The sequence below is a fragment of the Pan paniscus genome, chromosome 10, assembly GCF_029289425.2.
Source record: "Pan paniscus chromosome 10, NHGRI_mPanPan1-v2.0_pri, whole genome shotgun sequence".
NCBI lineage: Eukaryota > Metazoa > Chordata > Mammalia > Primates > Hominidae > Pan > Pan paniscus.
Genome location: NC_073259.2, coordinates 7,411,566 through 7,427,969, shown reverse-complemented (window position 1 = coordinate 7,427,969; position 16,404 = coordinate 7,411,566). Strand labels below are relative to the sequence as shown.

The window sequence follows — 16,404 nt, the reverse complement described above, 5'->3', positions numbered from 1 at the left end:
CATTCATAATACTGCTACAATCATTTTGTCTATCCCAATCACAACATATTGCAATTCCACCTGTTATTTTTACTCTTCTTATTTTAAACCCACTATTCCCAATCATAAAGTCTTTTCAAATCGAGATTCTATTGTGGATCATGTCAGTGTTTTCTGTGCATCTATACAAATTTTTTTATTAGGTGGATAGGATAAAAATCTACACCAGCATTCTGCTACTGGGTCAACGCAAGATCTTTCATATCCATTCATTTGTCCTTTCATTCAAGTAACAGACATTTATTAAGCATATACTCTGCTGGGTTCTAGGAATCCCTGACCTCAAAGAGCCTACAGTCATAGAGCCAAATCATTTCTCCCATCCCAGCCAACAGGAAGGATCCTGAGTGCTAATGAGCTTAACACCCAGAGGCAAGTGGGTTAGAAGTCAGAGCACTTGCCTTTTTCAACATTTTGTCCACACTTTGCTGGATGGTAATGGATGTTAAAAGTCACACTTCTCCAAAGCTTCCCCCTCCACTATTTGATATGAGGTTTTGCCTCACAAATGAGTCCCAGGCACCACCCATGTGGTCCTACCTGTGAAATTACCCCCAGCTCTGCATCTGGGCAGTTTGGCTGGTAGATGTCTCCTTGCCAGCTTGTCTCAGTCTACAGGGCATGTCCCAGTGTTCCCCACCCTGTTCCCTAGCTCCAAAGCTGTTCTGCCCTGGGGATCATGGCCATCCTGGGGGTCCACACCCAGCCAGGGGATCTGGGGTGGCCTCATCAAGCTAGTAAAAGAACGAGTCTTTATTCTCCCAGGTATAAAATGGACACCTGATGAGAATGGAGTCATTACTTTTGACTGCCGAAACCGCGGCTGGTAAGAGCTCATAGGGGAAAGTTTGCGGCCCAGGTATTTATTTCATAGCTTTTGGGTTTTGCCTCATCCTCCTCCACTTCCGCCCCTTCCCCCACCACCACTCAAGGGCCTTGGATGTGTAGAACCCTAGCCCGACACAAGAGCAGGAAGAGGGCCAGCATTCCTCCCTTCCCTCTACAATTGCCTTGCTCCAGGACTGATCATGTTTGTCTTTCCCAACCTAAACCTCCTGCCAGGACACTGAGCTGTCTCCACGTCAGCCTTTTGTTAGGCTCTCCTCTCCTTCCACACCCCTTTTGTGGCAAGTTTGTAGCAGAATCTGAAGCCCAGCTCTCTCCCTTTCTGCTGCCAGCCCCTCAGGGACCCCGGTTGGTCTAAATCAAAAGGAACAAGCGTTACCTCCAGGGCTCGACCTGGCCTGTTAGGTGGCACATCCCCAACCACTGCCACCCCAGATGGCTTCAGCACTGTGTCGAGTGGTTATGGAACATGTGAAACCTGGCATAGATGGGTTGCCCTGAACTTTGGGTGGGCTCAAGCCAGCATCTGAAGAGAAATAACTGCAGACCCCTTGGTCAGGTATTGGTTCCGGCTTTGGTTTTCCCATCTTGGGCATGTCCCTTTCCTCCTTCAGGTACATTCAAGCTGCTACGTCTCCCAAGGACATAGTGATTTTGGTGGACGTGAGCGGCAGTATGAAGGGGCTGAGGATGACTATCGCCAAGCACACCATCACCACCATCTTGGACACCCTGGGGGAGAATGACTTCGTTAATATCATAGCGGTAAATGTGCCTTCCTGTTCTAGAATAGCTCTCACTTGCTCTAGAAATCATACACAGGTACCAAGGTGACCCATAACCCCTGCCCACCCGGTGACCTGCGTGAGTGTCTTTGCTGGGCCTGGACTTTGCAACCTGATGCTGTTTATTCTCCCCCCACCTCCCCTCAACTCACTGCAACTGCAGTACAATGACTACGTCCATTACATCGAGCCTTGTTTTAAAGGGATCCTCGTCCAGGCGGACCGAGACAATCGAGAGGTGAGTGTCCACGGTGGCCTGAGACTTCCAAGCCCCTGCTCTTGTCTGGATGGTGGGCGGTTGTCTCTGTAGACTGTTTCTGTGGCCCCTTTTGCTTATTCCCATGGCACCTGGAATGAGAGCAGAGCACGTTACCCATGCAAACAACCCAGGGAACTGCCCTGTAAACACACTGCTGCTTATCAGAGCAAACAGTGAGCAGATAGAGACCTCATAGCAAAGGGAACCTTCCTTATTCAGGACTGGTTTTTCACCCTGTGGATTATATAGGACTCAATTTCCCCTTTTGCCTCCCACCTGGGCCTTTCCATTATGTCAGTTTTCATGAGAAGCTTCCCCGAAAGGAGGACAAATTTAAACTTCATTGAGTGTCATCCTTTCCTCTGGTAAAAGACCAAGGAGGAGAGGACATGGCAATAATTTTTTAAAGAGAGCTTTTGCACATCATAGATTCCTCCCTCTGTGATGGAGGAGTTGGGGTTTCAGTTCCTCTTGAAGCCGGGCCTCTGCCCTGGGCACCTCCATACTTTCTGCTGTGAAGTGCACACCCCTGGGCTGCGGGCTGCGGGCTGTGGTCTGGGAGCCGAGGTTACCCTGCCTCCATCCCAGAACTGTCCTCCCCCTGTACTCAGCTTCACACTTGGCATTTCCCACCAATAGTGGCCATGGATGTGTACCAAGTCATTTCCCCTCTCTCAGTTTATCTTGGGGACATTTGAGAGACATCTATTGTAGAGGACCAGTCCATGAACTTAGCTGCATCATGGAGACACAGGCCCTGAAATCATGTCCTTCTGGATGGCCCTAAACAGCCTCCTAAATTAACACCAAACATGAAGCTCCGCTGGCCCACTCAACCCCCTGATGCTTCTCTAATATCTCACCCATGACAGCATTTCAAACTGCTGGTGGAGGAGTTGATGGTCAAAGGTGTGGGGGTCGTGGACCAAGCCCTGAGAGAAGCCTTCCAGATCCTGAAGCAGGTGCCCACTGTAATGAGGCCTGGGAGGGGAGGACTGGGAGGAAGGCGGCAGGTGGAGGGGGGTGGGCTTGGCCTGTGGTCATGGGCACTCCTCTTCCCTACACAGTTCCAAGAGGCCAAGCAAGGAAGCCTCTGCAACCAGGCCATCATGCTCATCAGTGACGGCGCCGTGGAGGACTACGAGCCGGTGTTTGAGAAGTATAACTGGCCAGACTGTAAGGTGACCCTCCCACGGGTGTCCAGGGAGAAAAAAGCTTCTCCTGCTGCCATGGATGGGATCACCAGCAGGGCCCCTAAAAGGATGGCCCCCATTCAAATCTGCTTTCCTATTAGAGCCATTCTTGCTTTCAGATACCTTTTAATTGAGTGTTCCAAAATTATGGCTACCCGAGACACAGAGGCCTGATGTAGGAGGTTTGGGGTAAGGGACCAGAATATGGTTTGGGGACATCAGAACTGCCAGGCTGTAAATCTCAGCCTTGCACCTACCCGCAGTCCCCATGGCCCTGGGCGAATTATGTTGCTGCCTGGGCCTCAGGGGGTGAAATTGGAGAACCCGAAGACTGAGAAGCACTGGGCCCAACATCTAAGACTCATATGAACAAAGTTAACATTACTTATGGCCGGGAATTTTGCTGCTGAGTGCATCTGTGTCTTGTGGGTTAGGTCCGAGTTTTCACTTACCTCATTGGGAGAGAAGTGTCTTTTGCTGACCGCATGAAGTGGATTGCATGCAACAACAAAGGTGAGTGCCGGGCCAGCAGGTGCCTTCCCACCTGCACCTGAGCACAGGGGACAGGGTTACCCAGCCCTGGAGGTGCTGAGCACGGGCTTCCCCATGGGCCCCTAAGAGGAGCAGTGCTATGTCAAGAACAGCAGCCTCAGTCCCTCCTTCGTATTTGGAAAAAGCAAGGTGAGACAATGTCAGCTCTGTCTCCATCCTGCCCCCATTCTTTCTTTCGGCAAAGTAAGCCATGGACTCTGGTTCTGCTCCCAGACAAAAAGCAGAGGGTCACTGTTTTCTCTGGAATAATGTTTTGTGTGTGAATGGTCCTCATCTATCTCTGACCAGACCCCGTTGATTCAACAAAAATTCACTGAGCATCCACTATGCACCTGGCCCCATTTCCAGGCACCGGGGGACCAAGAGGGATCAGGATGGACTGGGGGTCGGTCTGCCTCTCGGTATTGTCCAGCAGGGAGACATACAAGTAAACCACCACCCACGATACAGCCTGAAATGTGCTTCGATGGTGGAGAGACACAGACTGTTCAGGGTGCCGGGGGCCATGGGGGAGGCACTCTCCAAGTCAGTGGGGCGACTGGAAGGGTGTTCCAGACAGAGGGAACAGTGTGCTGAAAGGGTCTGAGACCTGCTGGGAGCAGAGAGGTGCTGCATCTCACTGGCGAGGGGGATGAACACGGTGGGAGGTGGGGGCGTGGAGAGGCCATTCACAGCCTTCTGCACCATCTGCGCTTTGGAGTGTCACCATGGTTCCAGGGAATAGGCTGTAACACCCACCCCACAACCTGAGCAAGAACAAGGACCAGAGGAAGGAGGAGCGGAGAGGCAGAAATCTCTGCCTCTGATTGGGTTCCCTGAAGAGACCTAAGAGTGGCAGAAGAAAGCTTACAGGGCACTCTCATGAGATGCTCCTGTGAGGAAGTGGGAGGGCGAGGCTGGGACAGGGAGAGGCTGACCCCCAACACTCTTGCATCAGGCCCTGCTGCTCCTTCGCGGAGCTCTGGGTGGGACAGCCCCTCAGAGATCTTCCAGGGTGCGGCAGAGTGAGCCTTGGCCTCCCACTGGCCTGCGGCTGCCCTGGGTAAAGGACACAACTGTGGGGAAGCAGCTCCCTGTGCCCCGGGCCAGTTTCCAGAGAGTATTCGGCTATGAGCCATCTGCAGCTGGGGAGGGTGCAGGCCCTGGCGAGGGGTTCCCAGGGAAGCCCTGCCTTCCACACCCACGCGGCCCTCCCCACCACAGGCTACTACACGCAGATCTCAACGCTGGCGGACACCCAGGAGAACGTGATGGAATACCTGCACGTGCTCAGCCGCCCCATGGTCATCAACCACGACCACGACATCATCTGGACAGAGGCCTACATGGACAGCAAGGTGAGCCTGGCAGCAGCTCCCAGCTCGAGAAGCCCACCTCAGAGTTAGGGACCCCAGGGAGCAAGAAGTGACTTCCTGGGTCAGGAAAGGGGTGGGCCTAGCACCTCCTTAGGGAACGTTAAGAAGGGGCGAATGAAGCCGCTTTTCCATGCTTTTCCTCCTCTTTTCCTGACAGCCCTTGGCCCACTAATGGGACCACTGCCCATATGCTGCCTTAGACCCCCAGCAGACCTGCCTGAGGTGCTCTCCATGGACAGGGTCCCTGCTCCGAAGTTGTTCCTTCCTCCTCCCCCACGGTCCTCCCCTCCCTCATCATCCCTCCCTCCCACCCACACGGGACAGAAAGGGGTCAGACCAAGAATCCACCATCCCACAGCTGGAACACATTCTCCCTTCCTGGGTCCCTGCATTTTCAAAGGACTGAAGGCAGCAATGACTTGCACGAAAGAATGAACATCAAAGGGAGAGCTTCACATGGGACCTTTCTGGGGAAGGGAGACCTTTCTGCCATTTCTCAAATCCCCATCACATAGGCAGCCACCTGCTTCAGTGATGATGTATCAGGCTGGGCTCCAGAGAGACCCGAAAAGAGTGGCTTAAAGAAGATAGAAGTGAATGTCCCCCTTGGGTAAACAAAGCCCAGAGCTGACCACGAGCTCTCTGGCCTGGTCATCAGGGACCCAGGCTCCTCCCTGCTGTCCCCTTTGCTGTCCCAGCGATGTGGCCCTCATCCTAATGCTCAGGAGGCTGGTGGAACATGAGTCAACTGAAACCACACTTAAGCATCAGGCTGTGGAAGGGGAAGGGGGATACTTCGCCCCTGTGAGGGAAACTTGCAGGGACTCTTGCCAGAACCCAGAATTCACCTCTCACTGGCCAGAACTCAGTCCCCGTGCTGACAAAGGAGGCTGGGAATGCAACGATGCAATGGTCAGCTTTCTTCTGAGTTGCTCTATGTCCAAAAGCAGTGGCATGCTTACCTCCACCTGTTAATAGTAGACATAAGCCATCTGGCCAAATTTGGGATGAAAAGCTCATTAATCTACTTTAAAGGGGCTCTGCCAACACGGCCATGCTCAGCAGATGTCATCTGACCATCACCGACTGCTGCTGAGAAGAGACGAGCTGGCTGCCTTTGGGCAGGGCTCTCCCTCCCTTGTCCAAGTGTTCATAGGGCCCTGTGTGTCCAGGTTTGATGAGAGAGAGGTGGGTGGGGAGAAGGAGGACAGGAGGGGATTTTCTTTGAGCTGTCTTCCTGTGAACCCTGGCACCTGCACTTCCTCTCCATCACCCGTGCATTCATCTGCCTGCCAGTAGCCAGCCCAGCAGGAGGGGCCAGGGCTCCGGTGCTCCATGTGGGCCTCCCTCACCTGGGAGTGTTGTGGTCATGCCACGGGAGCTGGAAAGCGAAGGCTTTCAGAACCATGAAATCCGATGAGAGAAGCCGGGCATAGGCCATACCTGCTGAAGGTGGCCTGGAGTGTTGGGTGTGAGTTTGGCAGAAGGTGGGTAGAGGCAACCCCAGGTTCCCTGTGTGCTGCAACTGATGTCAGACGGTGCTAGGATGTCCTTAGCATTCTATGGACAGCCTAACCTTCTGGCGCTCTCTTACCTCCACGCACACAGACGAGGCCACAGTTCACAGTTTGATCTTCACTTTTACACCTGTCCCTCAGTGAGAACCGCCCCCTGCAACCAGTCCCTACATCTCCTCTGTCTTCCTCCTTCCCTCTCCTGTCCCTGACTTAGGAGTCCCTGAAGTTAAGGGTCACCTGCAGGTCTCCCGGACCCACTTCGGAACCCTCTGAGTGGAGGATGTCACTCCCCTGAGCCCAGGGCAGGTGTCCGCCCTTGCAAGGGTATCCAGAAACATGAGTGCAGGGACAGCTGTGACTGGACTCCTCCCAGACTGAGACATGTCCTAGGGAGAGCAGGCCACAGGGGCCTCCAAGAGCCTGGGAGCTGCTCTCTGGGAGCCAGGGACAAGCTGGCTTCATGCATTCCTAACTCAGGAAGGAGACTGGAAAGCCCTCATGCAGCCCATAGAGATGTGTCCAAGCTCAGAAAACAATTAGATGTCATCGTGGTTCACTCTCAGAAAGCCTTACTTCTAACTCTAAATTGAAAACTCAGATGAGATGAGAGAAAGAGACGTGGTGGCCAAAATGTGCTTCCTTCTCCAAGAAAGTCAACTGTGGACTTCCATGACTCAGCAGTCCCCTTTAGTTGATCTCATCCAAGGTCGGACTTATGATACCTCTCTTCCCACATGCTTGTCAGAAGCCTACTTTTGTTATAAAGTGGGGCACACATGCAGAGCCCCTTTCAAGTGGCTGGAGGAGCCAGCACGGTGAGCCCAGCCAGTCAGGGCGGACAGCCGTCTAGAGGTGGCAAGGGTTCTGGCTCTGGGGCTGTGAGTGGAGTCCATGTGGGTCTGACCTGTGTGCTAGCAACGGCCCCGAAGCCCACCACAGCCGCACCACGGCCTGCCTTTGCGCTGCAGTTCCTCGGGGTGTGCTTGTGTTTCTGGGTAGCTCTGGGTCAATGTCCTCCCTCTCACCTGTAGCAACCTTAAGTCCATATCAGAGGTTTCTGGAAAGCTCGTGCTGTGCCAAGCCTCTCTGTTTCTGGGCAGGCGCAGATCGGCCTGTTTCCTGGGTTTGCGCTTAACACTCGGCCTGGGCCTCGCTGAGATGAGAGAGCTTAGTGAATGTGCTTGGGGCTGGGTCATGGGGCTCAGGACCCTGCTGAGTGACATCAGCCTGGTCCTGCCCTCCAGTCCACTTCTGGCCCCCAGCGTTCCTGCCAACTCTCCTTTTGCAGAGAAGGGAACCCTCATTTGGGATTTCCTCCTTCCTGTGGGAAGGTGACGCTGGATAATTGATGTGGTGACTGTGGGTTCTCCGCACTGGGTGCTCCGAGTGTAGCAAACCAGTGGCCCTAGGTCGCACCTTCTGACCCCTGTTCTCCCCTCCCTGACAGCTCCTCAGCTCGCAGGCTCAGAGCCTGACGCTGCTCACCACTGTGGCCATGCCAGTCTTCAGCAAGAAGAACGAAACGGTGAGTGGCCGCTCCTGGAGACGTTGTAGCAGGGATGAGAACCTGGGGCTTCAGTGCCATCTTTAGACCAGTGATTCTTGACTTGGCTGTGCCTCTGAGCCACCTTGGGAGGGTTTGAATGCAGATTTCCAGGCCTGTCCCAGAGTAGCTACCCCAGACTCTCCTGGTTGGAGGTGGGCTGGTGGTCTGTGCTTTTCCACAGCTTCCCCAGTGATTGCCGGCTGGCTGCGAGTAGCTTCGCTGCTCTGCAGTTGGGACCCCTGCCTTGGGGATATAAGGCTGGAGGGTTGCCCGTCAGCCTTCCTGCAAAGCCATGCTTAATCTGCCAGGTTGTGCAGACTCTAACTTGTCTGTAAAGGCCTCTGGTGAGGGGATTTCTTGAGGCTTCCATCCTCCATCAGGTCAGGAAATGTTTCATTACAGGCTCTGTATGCTTCAGAGCCCCCGTGAGTTATGGTCCGAGATCCCGATAACTTCGCCCTGTGCCGTGAAGATTAATATTTCATTTAACTTTGGATTCCATTTAAATATTACAACTTAAATATTAATACTGGGTATTAATCTTCCTAGCAGCTGGTTTTGCTCCTGGGACCTCGTCTGATAGAGTCTAGATTTTTATTCCCAGCCTAGAATCTAATTGCAGAGGAAGAACCACTTAAAGCCTAAGTGGCTTCCTCTTCCAGGCTCTGGACAGGCCCAGGGTCCAGTCTAACCTTGTACACAGGGAAGCTGGGTCTCCCCCACCCCTTGTGTCTTTCCTTCCAGCGATCCCATGGCATTCTCCTGGGTGTGGTGGGCTCAGATGTGGCCCTGAGAGAGCTGATGAAGCTGGCGCCCCGATACAAGGTGAGCCTGGGTCTGTTCCCTGTGGGGATCACAGGTTCCCCAGGAGCAAACTCCCTCCCCCATGATGGGAGCCTTTCTCCAGGCAAGCCAAGCCCAGAGCTGGGATGGGGCCCCTCCATCACCGCCCAAGAAGTGCAGGTGCTGAGCAGGGGAGCAGCAACTGGTGCCCCTGGGTCCCTTTCCCACCATGAACTATGACTTGCTCTGTGGCCTTCAGTAAGTCCTTTCCCTGCCCAGTGTCTCAGTTTCTCAGTCTGCTCCTCCGTGCCACACAGTCCTGCTGTGAGGGTGAGTGAGATTACATCATCAAAGCACCCAGAACATGTGGTGGTAAAGAAGTCAGGTAATAATATGTATGATGATGGTTGCTATAAACAGTCCGGTTTGGAAAGGACTCCTCAATCAATGATGGAAGCATGGCACTGGCTCAGTTATGTTCCTATTGAAAACACTCACTGCTGTGAGCTGCCATCTTTGACCGTCCTGTGGCCCCCAAACCCCTGCCCAACTCCAGATGCCCAGCACAAACAGCAGGCCTAATGCGCCTCCACCCTGGACTCTGGCAGCTTGGAGTGCACGGATACGCCTTTCTGAACACCAACAATGGCTACATCCTCTCCCATCCCGACCTCCGGCCCCTGGTAGGTACAGATCTTCTTTGCCTTGGGATCCTTACTGTATGGGATTTGGGGGTAATTCACAAAAACGATTAAAACAACAAACACACATTGGGCTCCATTTAGGAACCCAGTGGGTAATATGAGAAAAAAAATGTATTCGAGTCATGGTCCCTGTTTTCAAGTTGTTTAGATTCTATCAGAAGAGACAAGGCAAAAACATGTGAAATGACTGATGAGTGGGCCAGAGAGCACGTAATGAAGTGTGCAGTTTTGAGGCTAAAGAGCCCGCAGGGCCATTATTCACATCTGCTTGGAGTCTCTCAGAACTCTGGGGGCCTGCGAAGTTGGGTGAACAAGGAGCTAACCATGGAAATGGCAGGGGAGCCCTCTCCTGAGCAGCACAGCTTAGGATGCATTCCTGAGTGCTCCTGGCCCTCCCAGCCCTCTTCACCGTGACGCAGAGGCTGGAATATTTTCACATGAGTTCAACTGAGCCTCTGATGGCTGAGGAAGAAAGTTGCATTGTCTTATCTGAAAGCTCTGCCTCCAGGAGCTAGTCATGCACTTGAGCACTATGCAGCAATAATGGCCACAGCTCTCAGTGTGGTTGTTGGGACGGCGGGAGCTAAAGTCCTAGGAGAATCGTAGCCCTTTGCCCTCTACCAGTCTTATGGTGAATAACAGATGGCAACAGAGGACAGACAGCAGAGCACCTTCCGGAGAACTTAGGGCCTCATCTGCCCAGGTGTCATTTGGAGAGGTCAGTCTAAGCCACACTCCATTCATTCCATTTGGTTCAAATAGACACTGAATATCTGCAAGGCAATGATTAACTATTTAAGGCAAACTCTAGGGGTTCTGAATAGAGAGAGATCAGGGCACACTGGAAGCCACTCTGTTCATGCTGTCTTCCAAATCAGGCTCTGCTGGGCAAGCATCTGAACCCATAACATGTCACTCCCTTGTACCAAGGGGTTCTGCGGGGGACAGCCCCAGTGCCAGCAGAATGACTCACTAGGGAAATAATATGCTGATTCTGGAGCTGACTTGTAGAATTGAGGGGTACTGATCATAAACTGCCTGTTACCATCTATGTACTCTAGACGAATATAAGGCTTCAACCAGTGGATTCACACTGTGGGCCTCCTCGTGCCTGACCTCACGATGCAGTGAAGAATGCTATAAACAGAGGCTTGTACTCTAATTAGGAAAACTAGACTTACACAAATGAAACAATTAGGGAATAATACCACACAGGACACGGTTACAAAACAAAAGATATAGCAAAGCCAAAGTCATGAGTTATCTGAGGAAAGCACTATCAGGAAAACAATAGTTACGTTTGAAAAAGAAAAAATAACGAGGATATGCCCAGTAATAAATTAAAAGAGCCATGCCATTGGACTGAAATCTTTCTATGTCAGTGCCCCATGTAGGAGTATTTAATGGAGTAGAATTGCAGTTTTAAAATGAGGAGCTACAGATGATCTTCAGGCTTTGTCAGGATTTAGGAAATGGCAATGGAATGTTGAGCCCCACCCAAAGGAAACAGATCCCATGTAAAAGATGGCAGGACAGGGCTGTTTGATGAGTATGGTCATTAATAAGACCAAGAAGCATGATCCAGGCATGGGAAAGGAGGGAAAGAGGGGAAAGGGGATCCTACAGATCCCCTGAACAGGCAAGAAATCAGCACGACACTTCCCCGAAAAAAGTGAACAAACAAAAAACTGGCGGAAGCAAGATACACAGTGATAGGGGACCGGAGCTGTCCAGGCATCTGCTGGGGACCTCATTTGGCTCAAAGCAGACATGTTAATTAATCCTTAATTTACCTCAATGATAAACTATCCTCTTTGCTTTTTTGATTGGGGTTAATAAACTAAACCCGGGAAGTGCTGCAGACCTAATCATAGATAACTTGGTGACATCTGTCTTGGCTTCAGAGAGAGAGAAGTCAGGGCCAGAAAATAATAACACTCAGCATGTTGATTAATGGCTGTATGTCAAGTTGAAGAGAGGTCTTTATTAAGCACTGATCTGTCCTTGTCTCCGTCCCATTCAAATATTTTATCCCTAAGATGAAAATGCAGAAGGCAGATGCCATAAAGTCTGGAAGGTATGGCTAATACATTAAATGAGAAAATTAGTATTCAGAAAGCAGTCTACTAAAACAAAGGGGCTGAAACTAGCAAGATGAAATATATTAGGGATGCCTGGAGAGCTCTGCGAAATACTCAGTGCCCAAGCTTACGATTGTGAAGAGGGACCTGACAGTGTGTCCCATGAGGAAGACCAAGGGGACTGAACTGTCTGAAATCTCCGCCTGAACTGCCAGGTCAGTGTGGCTGGCCAGGAAAACAGCAGAACCGCAGGCAGCAGTCAGGGCCCCCTGACGCCTTAGTGCACAGATCACAGCCCACGCCACACTGGTCAGACCCCATTTGGAAGGTTGGCTTTTGTCCTGGGAACTCCATTTTGAGAGTGACATTGAAGACAAAGTACAACATATTCAGAGGGAGCTGAGGCACCTGCACACCGGGCAAACTCAGTTGGAGCAGTGAAGTCTTAGGCGTGACAAGTATCTTTGGAAATCCCAGGGGCTGTCAGGTGGAACACATTCTATGCAGCTCCAGGGGAAAGAAGGAAGATCAGTGGATGAAAGTAACAGGGAGATGGATTTCAGCTTTGTGTGAGGAGGAACTTTCTAACAATTAGGGCTGTCCAAAGCTCCAACAAGCTGACCCACGAGATAGGGAGCTCCCTGCCATGGGGAAGATTCACTCAGAGGCCGTGAGACCATCTGTCATAGATGTCAGTAAGGGGAGCTCTGTATCAGGTGGAAGTTTGCCCAGATAACCTTAAGTAATTACTGGATTGATTGATTTCTAAGGAATCCTTTGCTTTTATGAATATACCTGAAAGGCTTTGTAGAAGAGATAAACTTGAGCAGGACGTATACTGACCACATGTTTTTCTTCCTGACCTGCCCACTCCAGTACAGAGAGGGGAAGAAACTAAAACCCAAACCTAACTACAACAGTGTGGATCTCTCCGAAGTGGAGTGGGAAGACCAGGCTGAATCTGTGAGTGGGGAAAATAGGGGGAAGGGAAGCTAGTTAGGCTCTACATCCAACTAAATGGGTCAGCTGTGTGGCTGTGAGCTTTGAGGTCACTCTGTTCCTGTCAGGCAGAACAGGTTCATCCCAGAGCCTTTCCAAGCTCAAGCCACAAGCAATGCCTAAAATGAGCAATTCTTTTAACAACTATAAAAATATAACAATATCTTCTTGAATCACAAGGACTACTGAGGCTGGATGAGATCATGTGTATAAGCTGCAGAGTCTGAGTTTTAGTGATGTTTTAGCCTGGCTTTTGATTGCAATATCTCGTCCTAGAGGAAATTATGTCCCAGCAACTTGGCACTCTGTACCCCAATGCATCAGTCCACATGGGAGTGGGATCTTGGTGAATGCCTGGAATTATGAGCTAGATGGAGCTTAGAGTCAGGTCCATCTTCCCTCCTGGTGTCTCTCTCAGAGGAAAAAGGGAAGAACCAAAAGTGTTTCTGGGGATCACCTCTAATCTGGTCTGAAGAATGCCATACTTTCACCATCCCCTGTGAGCCAAGGAACTAATGCCATTGTCTTTCCTCCTGAAGCTGAGAACAGCCATGATCAATAGGGAAACAGGTACTCTCTCGATGGATGTGAAGGTTCCGATGGATAAAGGGGTAAGGAGCTAGAAACAGCCAGGGTGTGGCCTAGGAAGGCATCTTCATTAATTGGGTTTGGAGTAGTGACAAGGGACCTGGACTTAGCCTAATTATAGCTGAAGAGTTGAGTGCTTGCTGCACCTAGAGGGTCATTAGGGAGTATACGCAGGGTGCATTGGCCCTGGAGAAACACCTAGCCAGGGAATGACAGGATTGCTCATGCAATGCTTGGCTTTTGGGAGACCGCTGAGCTGGGGAGAAGGCTGGCCAAGGCATTTACAGCTCTTCTTTCCTCCTTATGCTGCCTGCTACTGGCCCTTTTGTTGTTTATAATGAAAAGGGGAAAAGTGACAGCTGATTTTGTAAATGGTAAGCAGCTCTTGTGAAATGTTATACAGGAAGAGATTGAAATATTCACTATTCCCTACAGCTGATTTTCATCCACTGTCATTCCCAGATAGTTAGGAATCAATACCCTCACTAATCCCATTACTATCTTTACAACCATGTGCATCGTTTATAAAAGATCATTTCATCTTCTCACTTAAAAGGTTCCAATGTGTCTACTGATTCTGCATTGTCCCTTGACATATTTACAAATGTCACCTCCTCCCTCACAGCCACCCCCACCTCCTCCTCCCCTGCCCATCTGCCTCAGCTGAAAGAGCACAGGCATCTGCCTGCAGCAATTAGACCCAAGTTCTTCCGCAACACAGACCTCCATGAAAGCCAAACAAGAAAGCACAGGGAGAGACAAGGAAGCATCCCTTTTAGGCCAGACTGATTTTCACTGGGACCAGTGTCTGATTTTGGTGGCATCTGCCTGGCTTTTTGTAAGCTCTGGGCTGAGAAAGGCCTCCTGCAGGCAGACTGGGCACTATAGTGAGGTCAGACCACCAGTGGCAGCTGTTCCTTCTCCTGATCCAAAAGAACAGAGGCTTCTTCCACAGGCACCCACCTTCATCCCAACCAGATTCCTGCTCACATGCACAGATGAGCTCTCACGTAGCCCAGCACGGCCACAGCACTGAACTGACAATGAAGAATTTAGTATGCTTATGGCACAGGACAGCTTAAAGGTAGATCTGAATGTGGCTATACTGTATCTAATACAGACTGACACATGCAGTGGGTGTGGTTCTCTTCTACCCTTTCCCCCAGTGCCCAGGAATCTCTTGCTGCTTTTATGCTTCTCAGAGCCACTGAGGCAGAGTCCTAACCAAATGCAGCAGGCTGAACTTCTGAAACCTCTGCCCATCCTTTCAAAGTTTGTTCATTGCTACTAATAGACCATCTGGGTTATATATTTGCAATTTCGCAAAGGCTTCCTGATATACGGGTGCTTCAACATAAAGAACGTTCAATGAGGATGACGACGATCATGACCATAATGGACGTTCCATGGCACTTAGGGGTTCATGTCTTACTACTGTTAGTACAGCTAATAATAATGATAGAAACTAACATTTATAAGAAACTGGGCTGGGCGCTGTCAAGTATTCACTCATTGAACACTCACAACCTGAGGGTGGGCCTATCCTATCCCCATTTGACAGATGAGGATATTCAGAGAGGCTAAAAACTTGCCCAGGGTCACCCAGATGATCAACTGCAAAGCCCACGTGTAACTGCTCCGAGATCTCCCATTCGTAACCACTGCTGTAGAAGGCCTTTTCTGTAGGACTGGCCCTGAGTTCTCAACTCTGCAGCCTTAAAGGTTTCCCAGAGTTTGCTTTGGCATAGCATTTCTATTCCACCTTGAACACTCATCACCTTCTCCTCTCCCTCTACCCCATTCTATCACCACTCAGCCCTCCTTCATCCTCCATCTCTTCACCCTGACCCCAGGAGCCTGGCAGCCTCCACCCTGTGCAGGGCATTTTGCTGGTGTGGGGCCGCCGAGGCAGTGTCTGGCTCTCACTGCTCTGATGTCTTAGGCTGCCACTCATCCCCAAAGTGGCTGCGTTTTCTTCACTGCCAAAGGCCCTGTCTCCTCCACACAGCTCTCACAGAGCCATCCAACCGCCCCATGGTCGACCTGCCTGCTGATCTATCCCAGCCCTCCCTCTCAGCTCAGTGGTGTGTCTCAACTTACGAGCTTGTTTCTCAGTAGAAACCGTCTCCAGGTCTAGGTCTAGGCTGAGGAAAACTTTCTAAAAGCCTTGTGGGAATAACTGTTACTGTTCGAGCCATCTCCCGGTACAGGACCGCCTGCCGTGTTGTTTTCTCCAGGGGATTTTATAGGTATCCTTATTTTCCACACGTCAACAGCATGATTTAGGGCAGGACTCACAAACCCAGAAACCTATGGGGCCAAACTTGTATTTGTTAATAAATACGAGTAAGAGAAGCAGACAGGCCTCTGTGCAGGGGGCTCTGGGAACTGTGGCAAATGAGAGAACACACACCATCTGCAGGAGACGGCTAAGACCCATGTTTAAAACGTGTGCAACTAATTCCAAAAATGTTAAAAACACAACCTGGGCCAACATCTAGGATGTTAAACTCGTAAGAAGCCCAGCTTTGGCTGGCGGGCCTCCCATTTGCCACTTTGATGGCAGGGGTTTTGTCCCAAATTGCAGACCAGTAACAGGTGCCACAATTTCTAACCCATCAGCAGCATGCTGGCCAGACACCCTCAGACACAAGTTTAAAAGAAGAAAGCAGAAGAGCAAAGTGTCCTGGAGTCTAACCTAGGAGTCGTTCTGTCATTCTCGTTTTTGATCATTTCAAACAATAATTAGCAATGGGGGAGGGAAGGGGCAGACAGAGTGTTCCTTCCTAGCCTCTGGGTTCTTCCAAATTAACTGCACTGACTGGAGTCCACGCATGAATATGCACACACAGCAGCAGCACACATGTACATACACCAGCAGCACACGTGTATTGTACACACATGCCAGTTGCATACACGTGTACACACACACCAGCAGCACATGTGTACACACACACCAGCAGCACACACGTGTACACACACCAGTAACACACGTGTACACATGCACACACGAGCGGCATACATGTGTACACACATACACCAGCAACACACACGTACACACACCAGCACACACGTGTACACACGCACACATCAGTGGCACACATGTACACACACACCAGCAACACACACATGTACATATGCACACACTAGCAGCACA

The 16,404-nt window shown here is 50.9% G+C and overlaps 1 protein-coding gene across 2 annotated transcripts in view; it reads left to right on the top strand.

Moving 5' to 3' along the window:
• CACNA2D4 (calcium voltage-gated channel auxiliary subunit alpha2delta 4) overlaps positions 1-16,404 on the top strand; it is a 123,753-nt gene that overhangs the window by 30,715 nt on the left and 76,634 nt on the right. For both annotated transcript variants that reach the window (XM_055095248.1, XM_063593284.1), the window contains exons 7-18: positions 805-865; positions 1,500-1,650; positions 1,834-1,908; positions 2,802-2,891; positions 2,997-3,110; positions 3,557-3,635; positions 4,878-5,011; positions 7,994-8,071; positions 8,837-8,917; positions 9,484-9,558; positions 12,537-12,623; positions 13,199-13,270. In XM_055095248.1, the coding sequence (XP_054951223.1) occupies positions 805-865; positions 1,500-1,650; positions 1,834-1,908; positions 2,802-2,891; positions 2,997-3,110; positions 3,557-3,635; positions 4,878-5,011; positions 7,994-8,071; positions 8,837-8,917; positions 9,484-9,558; positions 12,537-12,623; positions 13,199-13,270 (1,097 nt within the window). The remainder of the gene's footprint in view (positions 1-804; positions 866-1,499; positions 1,651-1,833; positions 1,909-2,801; positions 2,892-2,996; positions 3,111-3,556; positions 3,636-4,877; positions 5,012-7,993; positions 8,072-8,836; positions 8,918-9,483; positions 9,559-12,536; positions 12,624-13,198; positions 13,271-16,404) is intronic.